Below are 17102 nucleotides of genomic sequence, written 5' to 3'. Positions count from 1 at the left end.
AAGAGTGAGACAAAACTGAACATGATGGAGAGCTTCACTGTTTTTTAAGGCTGCCATTTCTACCTTTTGGATTGCACTAATTGTTGGGAAGTTTTTACCTCGATCCTAAATCTGTCCTTTGGCACTTGCAGTCATCATTCTTAGTTTTCCACTGGAGACCAAGCAGAACAATTCAGTCTCTCTTCCTCAGGACCATCTTTCAGATCTATATCTCATCTTCCTTCCTTTCTTTCTTTCTTTCCCTTTTTTGAGAATTGTATTTAGTCAATTTAGACTATTTTTCCTTGGTTACAAGGTTCTTTCTTTCCCCTCCTCCTACCCTCTCCCATAGCCAACGTGCAATTCCATTGGGTTTGACATGTGTCCTTGTTCAAAACCTATTTCCAAATTATTGATGTTTGCACTAGGGTGATCATTTAGAGCAGGGGTCCCCAAACTACACCCCTCAGGCCACATGTGGCCCCATGAGGCCATTTATCTGACCCCCACCACACTTCCAGAAGGGGCACATCTTTCATTGGTGGTCAGTGAGAAGAGCACAGGATGCAGTACTGTATGTGGCAGCACCACAAAGTGTGGCATTGCTCACATAGAGTACTACTTCCAGTGACATAATCCTTTGCGTGGTGCCTTGTTCTGAGCCAGAATGAGATGCCACCCAAAGGATTATGTGTCTGCACAGTGGAAGATGTCAGCATGATGAGTGGCGATCTGGGGGAGGGGATTCTGTACTGTGTATACTGCTGTCTGGAGATTTGTTCATAGTTTTTTAATAGTCTGGCCCTCAAACAGTCTGAGGGACAGTGAACCGGCCCCCTGTGTAAAAGTTTGGGGACCCCTGATTTAGAGTCTATATCTCCAATCATATCCCCATTAACCCATATGATCAAGCAGTTGTTTTTCTTCTGTGTTTCTGCTCCCACAGTTCTTCCTCTGAATGTGGATAATGTTCTTTCTCATAAATTCCACCTAATTGTCGTGGATTATTGCATTGCTCCTACTAAAGAAGTCTATTACATTCAATTGTACCACAGTGTATCAGTCTCTGTATATAATGTTCTCCTGGTTCTGCCCCTTTCACTCTGCATCAATTCCTGGAGGTTGTTCCAGTCCCCATGGAATTCCTCCACTTTATTATTCCTTTGAGAACAATAGTATTCCATCACCAACACATACCACAATTTGTTCAGCCATTCCCCAATTGAAGGGCATCCCCTCATTTTCCATTTTTTTACCACCACAAAGAGCGCAACGATGAATATTCTTGTATAAGTCTTTTTCTTTATTATCTCTTTGGGGTACAAACCCAGCAGTGCTATGGCTGGATCAAAGGGCAGACAGTCTTTTATCTCCCTTTGGACATAGTTCCAAATTGCCTTCCAGAATGGTTGGATCAATTGACAACTCCACCAGCAATGCATTAATGCCCCAACTTTGCCACATCCCCTCCAGCATTCATTACTTTCCTTTGCTGTTATGTTAGCCAATCTGCTAGGTGTGAGGTGGTACCTCAGAGCTGTTTTGATTTGCATCTCTCTGATTATAAGAAATTTAGGACACTTTTTCATGTACTTATTAATAGTTTTTATTTCTTTCTCTGAAAATTGCCTATTCATGTCCCTTGCCCATTTATCAATTGTACCCCATCTTCCTTTTTGTAACTTATGTGTCCCTAATTCTTTCAGTCATTCTTCATTTGGGCAGGAAATCAAGGTTCTTCATCCTTCAGGCTGCCTCCCCTGCATATGTCTGAACTTGGGGATGAGGACATAATAATGGCAGCTGCCATTTGGTGGCTCTCTGGAGTCTGTAACAAACATTTCATGTGTCCTTTCTCATGGGATACTCAGGAAGACCTTGCTAAGGATCCTTTTCTGGTCCTGCCATTCAGTGCAGACTATAGGAAGAGCTTCAGAGGGGTAAGGTATGAGTTATAGAATTACTCCACCCTGCTTAGTCTAGCAACCAGGAATGTATACACCCCTACTTAGGAATTAAGTGTTGAGGAGGATGGCCCATGACTGATATGTGCTAGCATGTGACAAATAAGAAAACAACTGGCAGACCTCCTGGCCTGTCCTAAGTCAAGCTTAAGCTACCATTGGTACATGCAGGAAGCGATGTAAAAAACAGTCTACATATTTCGCATCACTTCCTCTCTCCGGGCACTCTCTGGAGGAGACATGGCTCTCACTCTCATGCTCGCTCACAGAGATGTTGGTCTCCATCAGTAGCATGGGAAGTGCTGGGTGGTGTTTGGCATTTTGGCAGTTAGTGTTTGCGGCTTGCCAGTAAGAGACTTGAGAAGCTTGGTAGTGTGGGTTAGGTGAGGTGTCTTCCCTGATCAACCTGGGTGAATAATTTATGCTGATTCCTTTTTCCATTACCTTCTTTGGAGGCCCCTCATCTCAGAGTAGATCTCGTGGCTAGAAGCCTAGCTAGTTTTAATCTTCTGAGGAGGCCTCATGGTTGAGTTCTCTGAACTTCCCTTGGCTTAGGCTAGGCCAGAGAAATCTTATACCCTTTTCTTTCTCTTCTTCTTCTTAATTCCTTCCCTCTATTGTAATTAAACCATTTCCCAAACTGAGTATTTTTATTGGGATTGAATTATTCCCTGGCAACCACTAGTATAATATATTCTGTCAATAACCCCTAAATTTACCCCTGACACAGGCCAGACCCTTCCCAGGAGCCCTTCCAGGCTTTCCCTTAGTGAACCCTGAGGAGCTTCCTCTGAGCAGCCCCCAGGAAGGGGCAGAGAAGGAAAGGACCAGCTTTAGGGACGTGTGTGAGAGGAGAGGCTGAGGCTGCTTGAGGGAGGCTGCAGGAAAGGTTCTCTCTCCTCTTCTCTCTTTGTCCTCCCCAATGGCTTGTCAGAGGAGACAGCCTGGGCTCTGGGGCCCCCCAGCTGGGCTCTCAGTCCCAGCCCTCTCTGGACTCCCTGATGACTCTGAGTCAGATGCTGTGCAAGAAGCAGCTGCTGCCCTGAGCTGAAGGGCTCCACAGCCTGGGGAGGTTTTTGTTCAGGCCTCCATCACTGTGGGATGGGAACTGATTATACTGCTGACAGTAGTAATTTGCACCATCATCAGTCACCACCCCACTGATTGTGAGAGTATAATCTGTCCCAGACCCACTGCCACTGAAGCGGGCAGGGACCCCAGACTCCCGTTGATCAGCAGCATAGATAAGAGGTTTAGGAGGTTTTCCTGGAGGCTTCTGGTACCAGGCTAAATACCCACTAATGTCCTCACTGGCCCTGCAGCTGAGGCTGACTGTCTCTCCCAGAGCCACAGACACGGAGGCTGGAGTCTGGGTCATCACAATGGCTGTCCTGGACTCTGGGATGGGAAGAAGGAGGGAGAAAAAGCAGATTTAGGTAAAGGACCACATCCAGGGGCCATGAATTCCCCAGTGAGGCCCCTCCTCTCACACCATCTCTTTTGTGCCTGAGTTTGACATGTCATCCCATTGGCCATAAAGAACATCTCCTTCTTCCTCCCTCATTCAATTTATAGTTGTGGAACCTCTTGCTGAACCTTCCCTAGTCTCAGCCTGTGGCTGGTCTTACCCTGAGCCCAGAGCACCAGGAGGCAGAGGAGCTGGGATGGGGACATCATTGTGTCCTCTGTAGAGCTGCAGGCAGAGAGCTCTGAGCCCAGAATGAGGCAGACGGGGACAGAGATGTATTTATATGTCAGGACAGCCTTGTGCAGGGGCTGAGACCTCCCCATGCAAAACAGACCCAGAACCACCTCTGGCCTTGCTGCTTTGTTTGCTGAGGCCAGATAAAGGCCAGACTCTATACTAGGTTGAGCAGAGTGTGTTATCCCATGCTTAAATGGTTTCTCTGGTTCCATCTCTACCCAGGGTAGCTGCAGGGTCACAGCTGCAGAGCAGATGGCAGGTTGTGGCTAACACAAGGGAGGCCTCTCTGTCTTCCCAGGAGAGACTAGACCTCTGAGCCTAGAGAAGAGTCAGTGAGGAGGAGAGAGAGATGTTTTCATTCTAAATATGAATATGAAATTTCATTTTAGTTAGATCCCTGATTCTTCAAGCTGCTTCCTGGTTTTTCTGAAAAACCCAAGAATGGATGTAAAGTCAAATAATTAATAACCATTCTTTTCTTAAGATCAAAATATGAGGGAACCACTATTAGGTCCTGTCTAAGTAGACTCCCTCTGTGACCCCAGAGGATAATAGGATTCTAAGTTTACATATATAATATCACCTCTATTTGAATGTCAGCAGAAGAATGGTAAGGGCTAGTCCCTGGTTTAATCCTTTATCATTTTTTAATTCATATTTTCATTTTTATGTTTCTCTTCAATGTTTTTATACAGATCTTATTATTTCATCAAGAATAGTTGAAAACCTTTATTTCATTGTTTTTCTTGTTTAATATTATACTCTGGTTTTCTGATTTAGATATTCTTGGCTGTGAGTCTCTATTCTTTGCCTTCTAAAATGTGGAATTCCAAATTTTCTACTCCTTTGCTGTGGTGGTCATTAAATCATGTGTAATCTTTACTATGAAGAATGTACCACCTGTACCATCCTCCTGGCCATTCTCAACATTACTCTCTAAATTAATAAATTTATCTTTTTATTTTTAAGCTAAGTTTTGGAGTCTTGCATTCTTCCAAAAAGTATCCTTCCTGAACCCCAGGGGTGCACCTCTTCACCCCTACAACATCAGGGCAATGGAAAGATGCATCATTGAAAAGATGCAGATTCTCACTTTATCTACAATGACTTGTTGGTGAAAGGTTTGTGGAATCCATGATGAATGATACATTTGATCAGCAAAAGAGATGAGATGAACAGGAAGCCAAGGAGAGACCCTTCATGGAGAACCAGGCTTTGATCAGTAGAAGTCTTCAGAAAGATAAATAATCAGGGGAAGATCTACATTGTGTTGGGTTACAGGTTCTGTCTCCGTGTAGGATTTCTGGGAAATTATGCATGTAAAATGCACAGGAAGGGAAACTTTGGAGAGTTTTTATTCTGTTTTGGGACTGCTAGAACATTGCTTTTTTTCTGGGTTCAAGTCCTCTTCTCTCCTAGACTTCTCTAGGTCTCCCAATATAGTCCCATGTTCCTCCTGCCATCTCCTTGTCTTTGAATCAGAAGGCCCCTTCATCCTGGCCAAAGCTGATTGTCCTTCATTGACACCTTCATTCCCACAATCTATGATCACCTCTATGGCATCTCTTTGGTATATCTTCAATCTCTCCCTTCCTTGTGCCTTTTTGGACTCTTCTGTAAACCCTCTGCTGCTGGACTCCTCACTATCTCTCATACTCACTTACCCCACCCCCACCCCCAATATGTAATTGGGTGCCAAGGTCAATGGATTTTAGGTTTGGAACTTCTCTTGTATCTGCCTCTTCTCCTCTGATGCTGCCATTATCTCACAACAATCCTGGGTGAGTCCTTACTATTATTATCTTCTTTTGACAGATGAGGAAACCAAGTCTCAGTGATTTACCCAGCATCAGAGAACTAGAGAATGAATGTTTGAATCTAGATTTGAATTCAGATCTTCTGACTCCCAGTCCTGTGTTCTACTTACAGAAAACCCTGGTTACTGACAACTAAGTACAAACTCCTCCCTTTAGCTTGTAGTGATGTTAAACTGGAAGAGTAGAGAGTCATTCCTCACCTGTTCAGTGCATGTAATAACAGTCATGCTTCCTAGTTAATAAGATAAGTGTGCAGGACAAAAGGTTGTGTGGATGTCCATTTATCAGTTGTCACCATGTCAGGAACTGAGCTCTGTAGGTTCTGTGGATGGACACAGCTCCTGGCACTTTAGAGAGGATTTAGGGAGGATTTTGTTTTCTATCCTGGAACACAAGAACAGAATTAGACATCTCACTGTCCCCTCTACCTTTTTCAGTTGAGGCAATGGCATGAGAGTCAGGAGGTTTCCCAGTGGTTCATCTCCATCCAGTTGTCTCAAAAGGAGAGAAAAGAGAGACATGTTTTGTTCAGGGCATAAGTTCTTGGGGGGGACTGGCAGGGATCTTCCTTGTGAGCTTCTGAGTTGCTGCTTGTGACTTCTTGACTTCTCCTTACTCAGGTTCTTACTTTTGTTCTTTCTAGTTCCTCTACTTCAAGTGATTATTAATAAATCTTATAAAATATAATACTTGGAGTTATTGGATATTAATTTTAATCTTAGAGAACTGAATCTGCAAACTTTCTGAGGGGCTACCTAGATGCAGAGTAAAATGGGGATAATCCCAGAGGGAAGGTCCTGGCAGAATGCAGGAATGAATGGAAATGAAAAGCAGAGATTTCTTGAATCCTGGATGAGAGTGGAGGTGTATCCTGCACTCTGGTGTGAGATCAATATCATCTAAAGCCATAAATGTCCCAAAAGTGATGTGCTGTAATTCTTATATAAAGGCAATCATCTCAGAGATCTTCCTGTGAACCTTGGTAGTCAGACAAACTCTGGAGATTGACCCAAACAGAATTTTATCCTAAGAGGGTGGTCTGTGTGACTGACCAGAAGAATAAACTATCTCTACTACTGATTTAAACTCAACTATTTACTTAGGTACTTGGGTATATTATATTTAGATTAGGTAGAGAAGCATTCTGGTAGGATTGATCCTGGCTGATGGCCACAGTCTAGGACTCAAGATCAATTCGAAGGGAAATCTCACAGGGTATCCTGAAAACCTCTTTCCTATGCCCTTCCCTAAATTGTCTTAAGTAATAAACCACTGTATTTCCATCTAATATGCAGTCAGATAAGTTATTGGATATCTCAAAGAGGTAGAGGGGATAGCGTATTCTAGGGTGTCAGCTCTAAGAGATTCCCATTAAGCCAAAGGTCTGGGTTGTTTGCCATTGTTGACATCCTGTCAGGCTGGTATCAGAAAACATCAAAGAGTGGTTGGCCTTTCACTAAGTCCAAGCAAACAGTCAAATTCTTACCCTTTTGATGTTTTCATCTGCATGCTGGATCCTGTCCCTCCCTGTAATGAATTTTCATCACAGGGTCACACCCTTGAAACCCTCTGGTCAGTGAGATTGACAGCCCAGCGAGGCTCATCCGTCATCAAGCCTAGCTACAAAATAACAGCAGTAAAGGTCTCTCCATTTCTCCATTCTTACAAGTTTGAGCAAATTTCTCAACATTTTGGAAATGTGTGTGTGGAGGGGAAGATTCTGGGAAACGGCTGTTTGTCCAGAGTGAGTTGGACTCAACTTCATCTTGAAGGATTTCAGGGAATAGGGAGCAGGAGGTGATAAGAGCCAGTCCTCCCTGGAGACCAGCTCTGGGGGAGAAGGCAGAGGAGGGAGAGGAGGGGTCGGAGGGGATGAGACATTGACAGGATCGAGGGGGCCGAGAATGGGATCACAAGTTCCACTTTATTGAGCCAACAGGTCCAATATTGACAAGAAATGATGAGCTAGTAAGTAACGAAGCATGACATCACTGAAAGCCAATCAGGAATCCTAGACCTTACATCAGAATTAGCCAATCGTGAGTTATGGGGTAGTAAGGGGGCACAGGTGCCATTTGGTCATCACAGAACACAAAGGGTTTTTGGTCTGAGCATCCATGTGTCTAGGAAGATTCAGCTTCAAGATCTCTGGCCTAAAATAATGTTATTCCTTGCAGATATTGCTTGTCTGAGGACTGACCAGACAGTGAAACCCACATGAGAAATGGCTTAACTTATTACCTTGGAGCTCACCTTGGCTCCTAACAAAGAACTAAAGTTCTCTCGACATTGGGCCTTGCCAAAGGATTTCAGAGCAGAAATTCAGGCCTATCTTTTTGACTGCTTTTCCTCAGTTGGACTAAAGCTCTTTAGGGCTCTGCCATATCCCCCTTCTTTGTTTTGGAAGCCAGCTGCCCTTCATGTCCACAAGTAGGCAATCTAGTGATATTTCTACAAGCGAGGATAAAGAATCTCATCAAGAGAAGAAGCAAAATTACCCCCACCAGGAGGAAAACAAAGGCAGAAGTGCCATGCACCATCATTCGATCCAGACTTCCAAAAGGGGCCAAGAGACCTAAAAATATTCATTAAGAATTTGTGATGACATTCGGAGTTACTTCTTGGGCAGGGGTGTCGTTAATCCTAAGTGCTGTCCAACGGGAGAGAATCTCATCTCAGGAGGATCAGGAAGTCAGAAAGGGGTTCAGACAGGGTGAGGGTCTATTCCTTCCAGGGAGAGGCTGTCTCTGTTGTTGGCTGTGTAGAAAGGGGTTTCTTTTCCCTTTTCCCTGGAGGAGAGCAACAGGGATAATGGGTGTCACTACAACCTTAACTCGAATGCCTTTCCTCACTGGGGATAATGCATTGAGGATTTGTCATTTTACTCCACAGAAATTGCCTTCTTATCTGTACAAAGTTGCATTAAATGTGATGTTCAGAAATTACTTTATCCTAGAGCTGAAGCATGAAATCAGGTTCAAGATCTGTCACCATATGAGTCAGTTTAGTTTTTGGCTTTCTCAAAACCATCATTCTAACTGAGGATCTACAGGGCACTAGCAGGATGTTCAAATAACAAGAAAAGGATCTTATGGCTCTGTCAAGGAGAGATCATTGCAGGCATGGCAGACAGTCACTGAAAAGGCACTAAGGCAAGAGATGGAGTGTCTGATGGGAAGAACAGTGGGGGGGTGGAGGGATGGAAAGGTAGGAAAGGGTCAGGATGGGGAAGGCTTCTAACACCAAATAGAAGAGCTCAGTTCCAATGGTGCTGCTCACCCAAATTGTGTCTTGGACCTGGGATAGTTTTCAGGTGTGAGTGTCTGGGGGCAAAGGAGCTGCTCTGTAAGTTTGCTAATTCCCATAGGTCTGTGCCCACATCAGTGTGGAGATTTCACCCCAGGCTTAGGGACAATCATCTCTCCACTCTCAATCATGTCTGAATGAACTGAAAATGAGAATAATATCAGCAAATTACATAAGTATAAATAAATTTCCTACTAATTTTAAATACCTCTAATATTGGAGGACAACTATGTGGTATAGTGGATAGAACGCCTAACCTCAAGTCAGAAAAACTCATCATCCTTAGTTCCAATCTGGCCTCAGACACTTATTAGATGTTTGCCCCTGGGCAAGTCATTTAACCCTAATTGCCTCAGTGACTCACTAGTCAAATGATCTGGAGAAGGAAATAGCAAAACATTCTAATATCTTTGCCAAGAAAATCCCACATGGGGTCATCAAGAGTGAGACAAAACTGAACATGATGGAGAGCTTCACTGTTTTTTAAGGCTGCCATTTCTACCTTTTGGATTGCATTAATTGTTGGGAAGTTTTTACCTCGATCCTAAATCTGTCCTTTGGCACTTGCAGTCATCATTCTTAGTTTTCCACTGGAGACCAAGCAGAACCAGTCAGTCTCTCTTCCTCAGGACCATCTTTCAGATCTGTATCTCATCTTCCTTCCTTTCTTTCTTTCTTTCCCTTTTTTGAAAATTGTATTTAATTAGTCAATTTAGACTATTTTTCCTTGGTTACAAGGTTCTTTCTTTCTCCTCCTCCTACCCTCTCCCATAGCCAACGTGCAATTCCATTGGGTTTGACATGTGTCCTTGTTCAAAACCTATTTCCAAATTATTGATGTTTGCACTAGGGTGATCATTTAGAGCAGGGGTCCCCAAACTACACCCCTCAGGCCACATGTGGCCCCATGAGGCTATTTATCTGACCCCCACCACACTTCCAGAAGGGGCACATCTTTCACTGGTGGTCAGTGAGAAGAGCACAGGATGCAGTACTGTATGTGGCAGCACCACAAAGTGTGGCATTGCTCACATAGAGTACTACTTCCAGTGACATAATCCTTTGCGTGGTGCCTTGTTCTGAGCCAGAATGAGATGCCATGCAAAGGATTATGTGGCTGCACAGTGGAAGATGTCAGCATGATGAGTGGCGATCTGGGTGAGGGGATTCTGTACTGTGCATACTGCTGTCTGGAGATTTGTTCATAGTTTTTTAATAGTCTGGCCCTCAAACAGTCTGCGGGACAGTGAACCGGCCCCCTGTGTAAAAGTTTGGGGACCCCTGATTTAGAGTCTATATCTCCAATCATATCCCCATTAACCCATATGATCAAGCAGTTGTTTTTCTTCTGTGTTTCTGCTCCCACAGTTCTTCCTCTGAATGTGGATAATGTTCTTTCTCATAAATTCCACCTAATTGTCGTGGATTATTGCATTGCTCCTACTAAAGAAGTCTATTACATTCAATTGTACCACAGTGTATCAGTCTCTGTATATAATGTTCTCCTGGTTCTGCCCCTTTCACTCTGCATCAATTCCTGGAGGTTGTTCCAGTCCCCATGGAATTCCTCCACTTTATTATTCCTTTGAGAACAATAGTATTCCATCACCAACACATACCACAATTTGTTCAGCCATTCCCCAATTGAAGGGCATCCCCTCATTTTCCATTTTTTTATCACCACAAAGAGCGCAACGATGAATATTCTTGTATAAGTCTTTTTCTTTATTATCTCTTTGGGGTACAAACCCAGCCATGCTATGGCTGGATCAAAGGGCAGACAGTCTTTTATCTCCCTTTGGGCATAGTTCCAAATTGCCTTCCAGAATGGTTGGATCAATTGACAACTCCACCAGCAATGCATTAATGCCCCAACTTTGCCACATCCCCTCCAGCATTCATTACTTTCCTTTGCTGTTATGTTAGCCAATCTGCTAGGTGTGAGGTGGTACCTCAGAGCTGTTTTGATTTGCATCTCTCTGATTATAAGAAATTTAGAACACTTTTTCATGTACTTATTAATAGTTTTTATTTCTTTCTCTGAAAATTGCCTATTCATGTCCCTTGCCCATTTATCAATTGTACCCCATCTTCCTTTTTGTAACTTATGTGTCCCTAATTCTTTCAGTCATTCTTCATTTGGGCAGGAAATCAAGGTTCTTCATCCTTCAGGCTGCCTTCCCTGCATATGTCTGAACTTAGGGATGAGGACATAATAATGGCAGCTGCCATTTGGTGGCTCTCTGGAGTCTGTAACAAACATTTCATGTGTCCTTTCTCATGGGATACTCAGGAAGACCTTGCTAAGGATCCTCTTCTGGTCCTGCCATTCAGTGCAGACTATAGGAAGAGCTTCAGAGGGGTAAGGTGTGAGTTATAGATTTACTCCACCCTGCTTAGTCTAGCAACCAGGAATGTATACACCCCTACTTAGGAATTAAGTGTTGAGGAGGATGGCCTATGACTGATATGTGCTAGCATGTGACAAATAAGAAAACAACTGGCAGACTTCCTGGACTGTCCTAAGTCAAGCTTAAGCTACCATTGGTACATGCAGGAAGCGATGTAAAAAACAGTCTACATATTTCGCATCACTTCCTCTCTCCGGGCACTCTCTGGAGGAGACATGCTCGCTCACAGAGATGTTGGTCTCCATCGGTAGCATGGGAAGTGCTGGGTGGTGTTTGGCATTTTGGCAGTTAGGGCTTGCGGCTTGCCAGTAAGAGACTTGAGAAGCTTGGTAGTGTGGGTTAGGTGAGGTGTCTTCCCTGATCAACCTGGGTGAATAATTTATGCTGATTCCTTTTTCCATTACCTCCTAAAAGCACTATCCTCTTTGGAGGCCCCTCATCTCAGAGTAGATCTCGTGGCTAGAAGCCTAGCTAGTTTTAATCTTCTGAGGAGGCCTCATGGTTGAGTTCTCTGAACTTCCCTTGGCTTAGGCTAGGCCAGAGAAATCTTATACCCTTTTCTTTCTCTTCTTCTTCTTAATTCCTTCCCTCTATTGTAATTAAACCATTTCCCAAACTGAGTATTTTTATTGGGATTGAATTATTCCCTGGCAACCACTAGTATAATATATTCCGTCAATAACCCCTAAATTTACCCCTGACACAGGCCAGCCCCTTCCCAGGAGCCCTTCCAGGCCTTTCCCTTAGTGAACCCTGAGGAGCTTCCTCTGAGCAGCCCCCAGGAAGGGGCAGAGAAGGAAAGGACCAGCTTTAGGGAGGTGTGTGAGAGGAGAGGCTGAGGCTGCTTGAGAGAGGCTGCAGGGAAGGTTTTCTCTCCTCTTCTCTCTTTGTCCTCCCCAATGGCTTGTCAGAGGAGACAGCCTGGGCTCTGGGGCCCCCAGCTGGGCTCTCAGTCCCAGCCCTCTCTGGACTCCCTGATGACTCTGAGTCAGATGCTGTGCAAGAAGCAGCTGCTGTCCTGAGCTGAAGGGCTCCACAGCCTGGGGAGGTTTTTGTTCAGGCCTCCATCACTGTGGGATGGGAACTCATCATACTGCTGACAGTAGTAATTTGCACCATCATCAGTCACCACCCCACTGATTGTGAGAGTATAATCTGTCCCAGACCCACTGCCCCTGAAGCGGGCAGGGACCCCAGACTCCCGTTGATCAGCAGCATAGATAAGAGGTTTAGGAGGTTTTCCTGGAGGCTTCTGGTACCAGGCTAAATACCCACTAATGTCCTCACTGGCCCTGCAGCTGAGGCTGACTGTCTCTCCCAGAGCCACAGACACGGAGGCTGGAGTCTGGGTCATCACAATGGCTGTCCTGGACTCTGGGATGGGAAGAAGGAGGGAGAAAAAGCAGATTTAGGTAAAGGACCACATCCAGGGGCCATGAATTCCCCAGTGAGGCCCCTCCTCTCACACCATCTCTTTTGTGCCTGAGTTTGACATGTCATCCCATTGGCCATAAAGAACATCTCCTTCTTCCTCCCTCATTCAATTTATAGTTGTGGAACCTCTTGCTGAACCTTCCCTAGTCTCAGCCTGTGGCTGGTCTTACCCTGAGCCCAGAGCACCAGGAGGCAGAGGAGCTGGGATGGGGACATCATTGTGTCCTCTGTAGAGCTGCAGGCAGAGAGCTCTGAGCCCAGAATGAGGCAGACGGGGACAGAGACGTATTTATATGTCAGGACAGCCTTGTGCAGGGGCTGAGACCTCCCCATGCAAAACAGACCCAGAACCACCTCTGGCCTCTCAGCATCATCTTCAGAGCTCAGGTGAAGGCCAGCCTCTATATTGGGATTAGCAGAGTGTGTTATCTCATGCTTAAATGGTCTCTCTGGTTCCATCTCTGCCCAGGGTAGCTGCAGGGTCACAGGGAAAGGCCAGGTGGGTTGTGGCTAAAACAAGGGAGGCCTCTCTGTCTCCCCAGAAGAGACCAAACCCCTGAGCCTAGAGAAGAGTCAGTGAGGAGAAGAGAGAGAGATGTTTGCACTGTAGAGGGCAGAAAAGTCATTAGAAAAGGGAAATGACAAGATTAAGAGGCTATTTTAAGAGCAATGAAAAGATGCACTTCAAGGAGAGGAGAAGGAAGAGGCTGAGAGTGGGAGGAGGAAGACACAAGCCCCTGGGAAGGCAGCAAGTGAATCCTGGGCTGACAGAAAGATGGGCCTGACTAGTGGGGGGAACTGGACCAACCCTCCCCCAGGCTGATCTCTGCATTCAGTGCCTGTGACTTCCCTACCATCCTCGTACTTGGGTCTCCTCCCTCCCTTGTTTGATTCAGTTCAACTGCAGGGGACCCACAGGCAATGGAAAGATGGAAGATCATGGATGGAAGCAGTGATGGCTACTTAGAGGTTTGTCATTACATTATGAGGTTCATATCGAACTCATCAGAATTTAAGCTGTCATCAGGGAAGAACGGATGTTCCTGGACAGAGAGTCAGGACATTACATTCGTAGCCTCTAGAAACTTGAGGAATCAGAGGAAGGTCCTCAGTGTGCTGCATTGATCTTCTGTGTGGTATTTTTGGAAGGTCATGGATAGAAATGGCACAGGATGGAGACCTTGGAGGATTTTCATTCTTCTTTCCTCTTTGGGACTGATGAGATCACTATTTTCTGCATATCCAAACGTGTTCTGTGAGGTCCCAAAATCTCCCATCTCCTCTCCTCTACCAACCTTGGAGGTTAAAAGACCCTTCCTCTTTGGTAAAACTAACCTATCTGTTTATACCTTCATTTCTATACGATCTGATCATCATTGTAATCAGATACAATTTTCCAAAATTTTCTACACATAATATTTTTTTTCAAAAGAAAATTTTTTTTGTCTTTATTGGAATGGTTTTAGGGTTTTAAATACACCAATTTTGATAATCAGGTTTTTTTACACATAAAGTAAATCTCATCAAATTCAGTTTTAATAGTATATTTGTGGAAAATAGACATAGAATATATTCCATTCATATATTTTCATCTAATTCCTTATTCAAGAAGCTGCTGCCAGTTTTTTTAAACCTATAAATGGATGAAAAGTTGAATCAATAGTATCAGGAAAATGCCAAATAAAATGAGATTTTCCACATATGAAATTCAATGGAAAAATAGAATTGCCCATTAAGATGCAGATTTCTATCATGTGTAGTTTGTTTCTCATTTTATTCATGTAAAAAATTTAACCTGTACCTTTCAAAAACTCTGTTGTTTGTGTCTTCTTTTTCATCTTCCTTCTGTTCTCTGTCTCAGTGATGCCATTAATTTATTTTCTTTTTTATTTTCTTTCCCTATTTCTATGCTTTTCACTTCACACTTCCATTATTGGGGAAAAGGATAGAAAAGTTCTTTTGACAAATTTGCATCATCAGGAAAAACAATTTTTAGGTTGGCTCTACCCAGGAAAGTATTCCTCCTTCTCTACTTTGAATCCAACAGTTTTCTCAATAAGTAATTGCATAAGAAACTCCATCATCATCTTCTGGAATAGTACTTGGCCTTTGAAATGATGAATGAGTACTCAAGTCTTTTAAAGTGATCTTTCTTCAAAATGCCAGTATTAGAAAATTCGGTTGTATTAATGATTCTCCTGGCTTTGCTGCCATCTTTCTGAATCAATTCAAACAAGTCTTCCCAAGTTGTTCTTAAACTATCCATTTCATCATGTTTTATGCCAAATCACATTCCTTTCCATTCATATATTATAATTGGTTTAGCATTTCCCTAGCAGAGGGGCACTGCCTTAGTATCTGGATCATTTCTATTTCTATAAAAGGGAAAAATGTGAAGGCTTATACCTGGGTACAAAATATGAACTTCCAAGTTCAGCATGAGGAAGCCAGGATGAGACATGTTTGAAAAAGACTGAATTAATGGACCGAATCTCATTATGTGGCATCAGTTTATTATGGCATCTGGAGCTGGCCATCTTTCTGAGCTCTCTCTTTGTCAGATCTCATCTGGAATATTCTGTTCAGTTGTAGGCTTCCTGCTTGAAGAAGGATGTTGAGAAACAAGAGCATGTCTAGGGAGAGTGACTGTATTGGGGTAGTCCATGCTTTTTGTGATTCATTTAATGCATTTAGGGATACTTAGTCTTTTTTTTTCAAGTTTTGGAAAATATTAATTAATTAAGAATATTTTTTCCGTGGTTACAAGATTCATGTTCTTTCCTTTACCGCCCCTCACCCCCTCCCTTAGCTGATGAACAATTCCACTGGGTTTGACATGTGTCATTGATCAAGACCCATTTCCATATTATTGATATTTGCACCAGAGTGATTGTTTAGAGTCTACATCCCCAGTCATATCCCCATTGACCCATGTGATCAGGCAATTGTTTTTCTTCTGTGTTTCTACTCCCACAGTTCTTTCTCTGGATGTGGATAGTGTTCTTTTTCATAAGTCTCTCAGAATTGTCCTGGATCACTGCATTGCTGTTATTGGAAATGTCCACTATATCCAATTGTACCACAGTGTATCCATCTCTGTGTACAATGTTCTCCCGGTTCTGCTTCTTTCGCTCTGCATCAATTCCCAGATGTCTTTCCAGTTCACATGGAGTTCCTCCAGTTCATTATTCCTTTGAGCATAATAGATACTTAGTCTTTAAGGAAGAGAAGACTCAGGGCAAACATGACAGCCCTGTTCAAATATTTCAAGGACCATCAGTTGGAAGAAGGTGATCAGGACATATTGTATGTTATGAGACAAAAAATGTCAAGGGATTTAGGGAGAAGGACTTGGAATGTACCTAACCTTTTCCATTCGCTCTGGCCTAAGTAAACTATTCATGCCTTTTTAGGAATGGGTGAGCCTGCTGGTAACCTTCATAAATTGCTGTGAGAAGAATTTGTAGTGATATTAAATTGCAAAAAGAGGGAACATTTTCTTCCTTTAAAAGTGGATACAGTACTTCCTAGTTGTCAATCTAGGTACCAGGTAGGAATTATTAGGAGCTATGAGCTAAGACAACTGACTTAGCACTGAGAATCTCTGACATTAAATGAAAGAATCAGCCTAGCCTTGAAGGATTCTGGAATATCCTGAGGGTTTCTCAGAGATGAGATGAAGCCTCATTCAATAACTCAGCCAGATTTCGAAGTGACTCATGTGGTAGCAAATACCATGGACAAACATGAATTAAGTTTGACTCTGGGCCCAGAACTATTGACCAAGTGATTCCTGGTCACCATGGAGGAAGCAGTTGTTCCCTGACCCAGAAAGATGAAGAATCCCAAAGAGAGCTTTTATCCAGAGTCTGTGTTCAGCTGAAGGGTCTGATCCTGATAATATGAAGCATCCTCGGCTTTCATACAATCTGTTGTGAGTGTGAAATCTGCCCCAGACTAACCCCCAAGATTGGGCCCTGAATGACACCCAACTGTTTAATAGGCAAGAACCCAGTGGATCTATCTCTGTTTTTTTTTTAATCAATTTAAATGGGGTGTTCAGGGAGGACTGGCATCTATGTTGTGAGGGCTTGCTTTGAACCCTTTTCAGGTCTGGTTTTGTCCTTGGTGTCTACTTGTCCACTGACTCTGGCCAATGGCTCCAAGAAGGTGTAGCATGTCCAGCAGGCTACAACCTGGTAAAAGGGTCTTGTCTAAAGGGCTAAACAAGGATGAGGGCAATGGACAGGACTCAAACCTGATGGTCAGTTTGGTGGTTCCAAATTGCAGGAGGGACCCAGAGCTAAGGAAAGGACATCTGTACATAGTGTACACAGAAGTCTGATTACTCAAACTCTTCCAGAATGGGGTGGGGGTCAACTGAATGTCTCATCTCAGGGAAGTCAACTTGTGTCTCATTTTTAGAACATTTCCTTCTTCAAGAAAGTGTAATCTTCTCATTTTGTGGCTAATTATATCCTCTCTG

At 43.6% G+C, this 17102-nt stretch overlaps 1 protein-coding gene and 2 gene segments (V, D, J or C); all 3 read right to left on the bottom strand.

The window, feature by feature from the left end:
• The window catches only part of LOC100619697 (zinc finger protein 420-like), a 380349-nt gene that overhangs the window by 44921 nt on the left and 318326 nt on the right, over window positions 1–17102 (bottom strand). The window lies entirely within an intron of this gene.
• LOC103094035 (immunoglobulin kappa variable 1D-12-like) lies at window positions 2956–3651 on the bottom strand. The segment is given in 2 exon segments: window positions 2956–3341; window positions 3572–3651. Coding segments are annotated over 2 exon segments (435 nt in total).
• Window positions 12171–13164, bottom strand: LOC130453784 (immunoglobulin kappa variable 1D-12-like). The segment is given in 2 exon segments: window positions 12171–12556; window positions 12787–13164. Coding segments are annotated over 2 exon segments (675 nt in total).

This window comes from Monodelphis domestica, chromosome 1, assembly GCF_027887165.1.
Source record: "Monodelphis domestica isolate mMonDom1 chromosome 1, mMonDom1.pri, whole genome shotgun sequence".
Taxonomy (NCBI): domain Eukaryota; kingdom Metazoa; phylum Chordata; class Mammalia; order Didelphimorphia; family Didelphidae; genus Monodelphis; species Monodelphis domestica.
The sequence above is the reverse complement of the archived record's forward strand: the minus strand, read 5'-3'. Positions and strand labels throughout refer to the sequence as shown.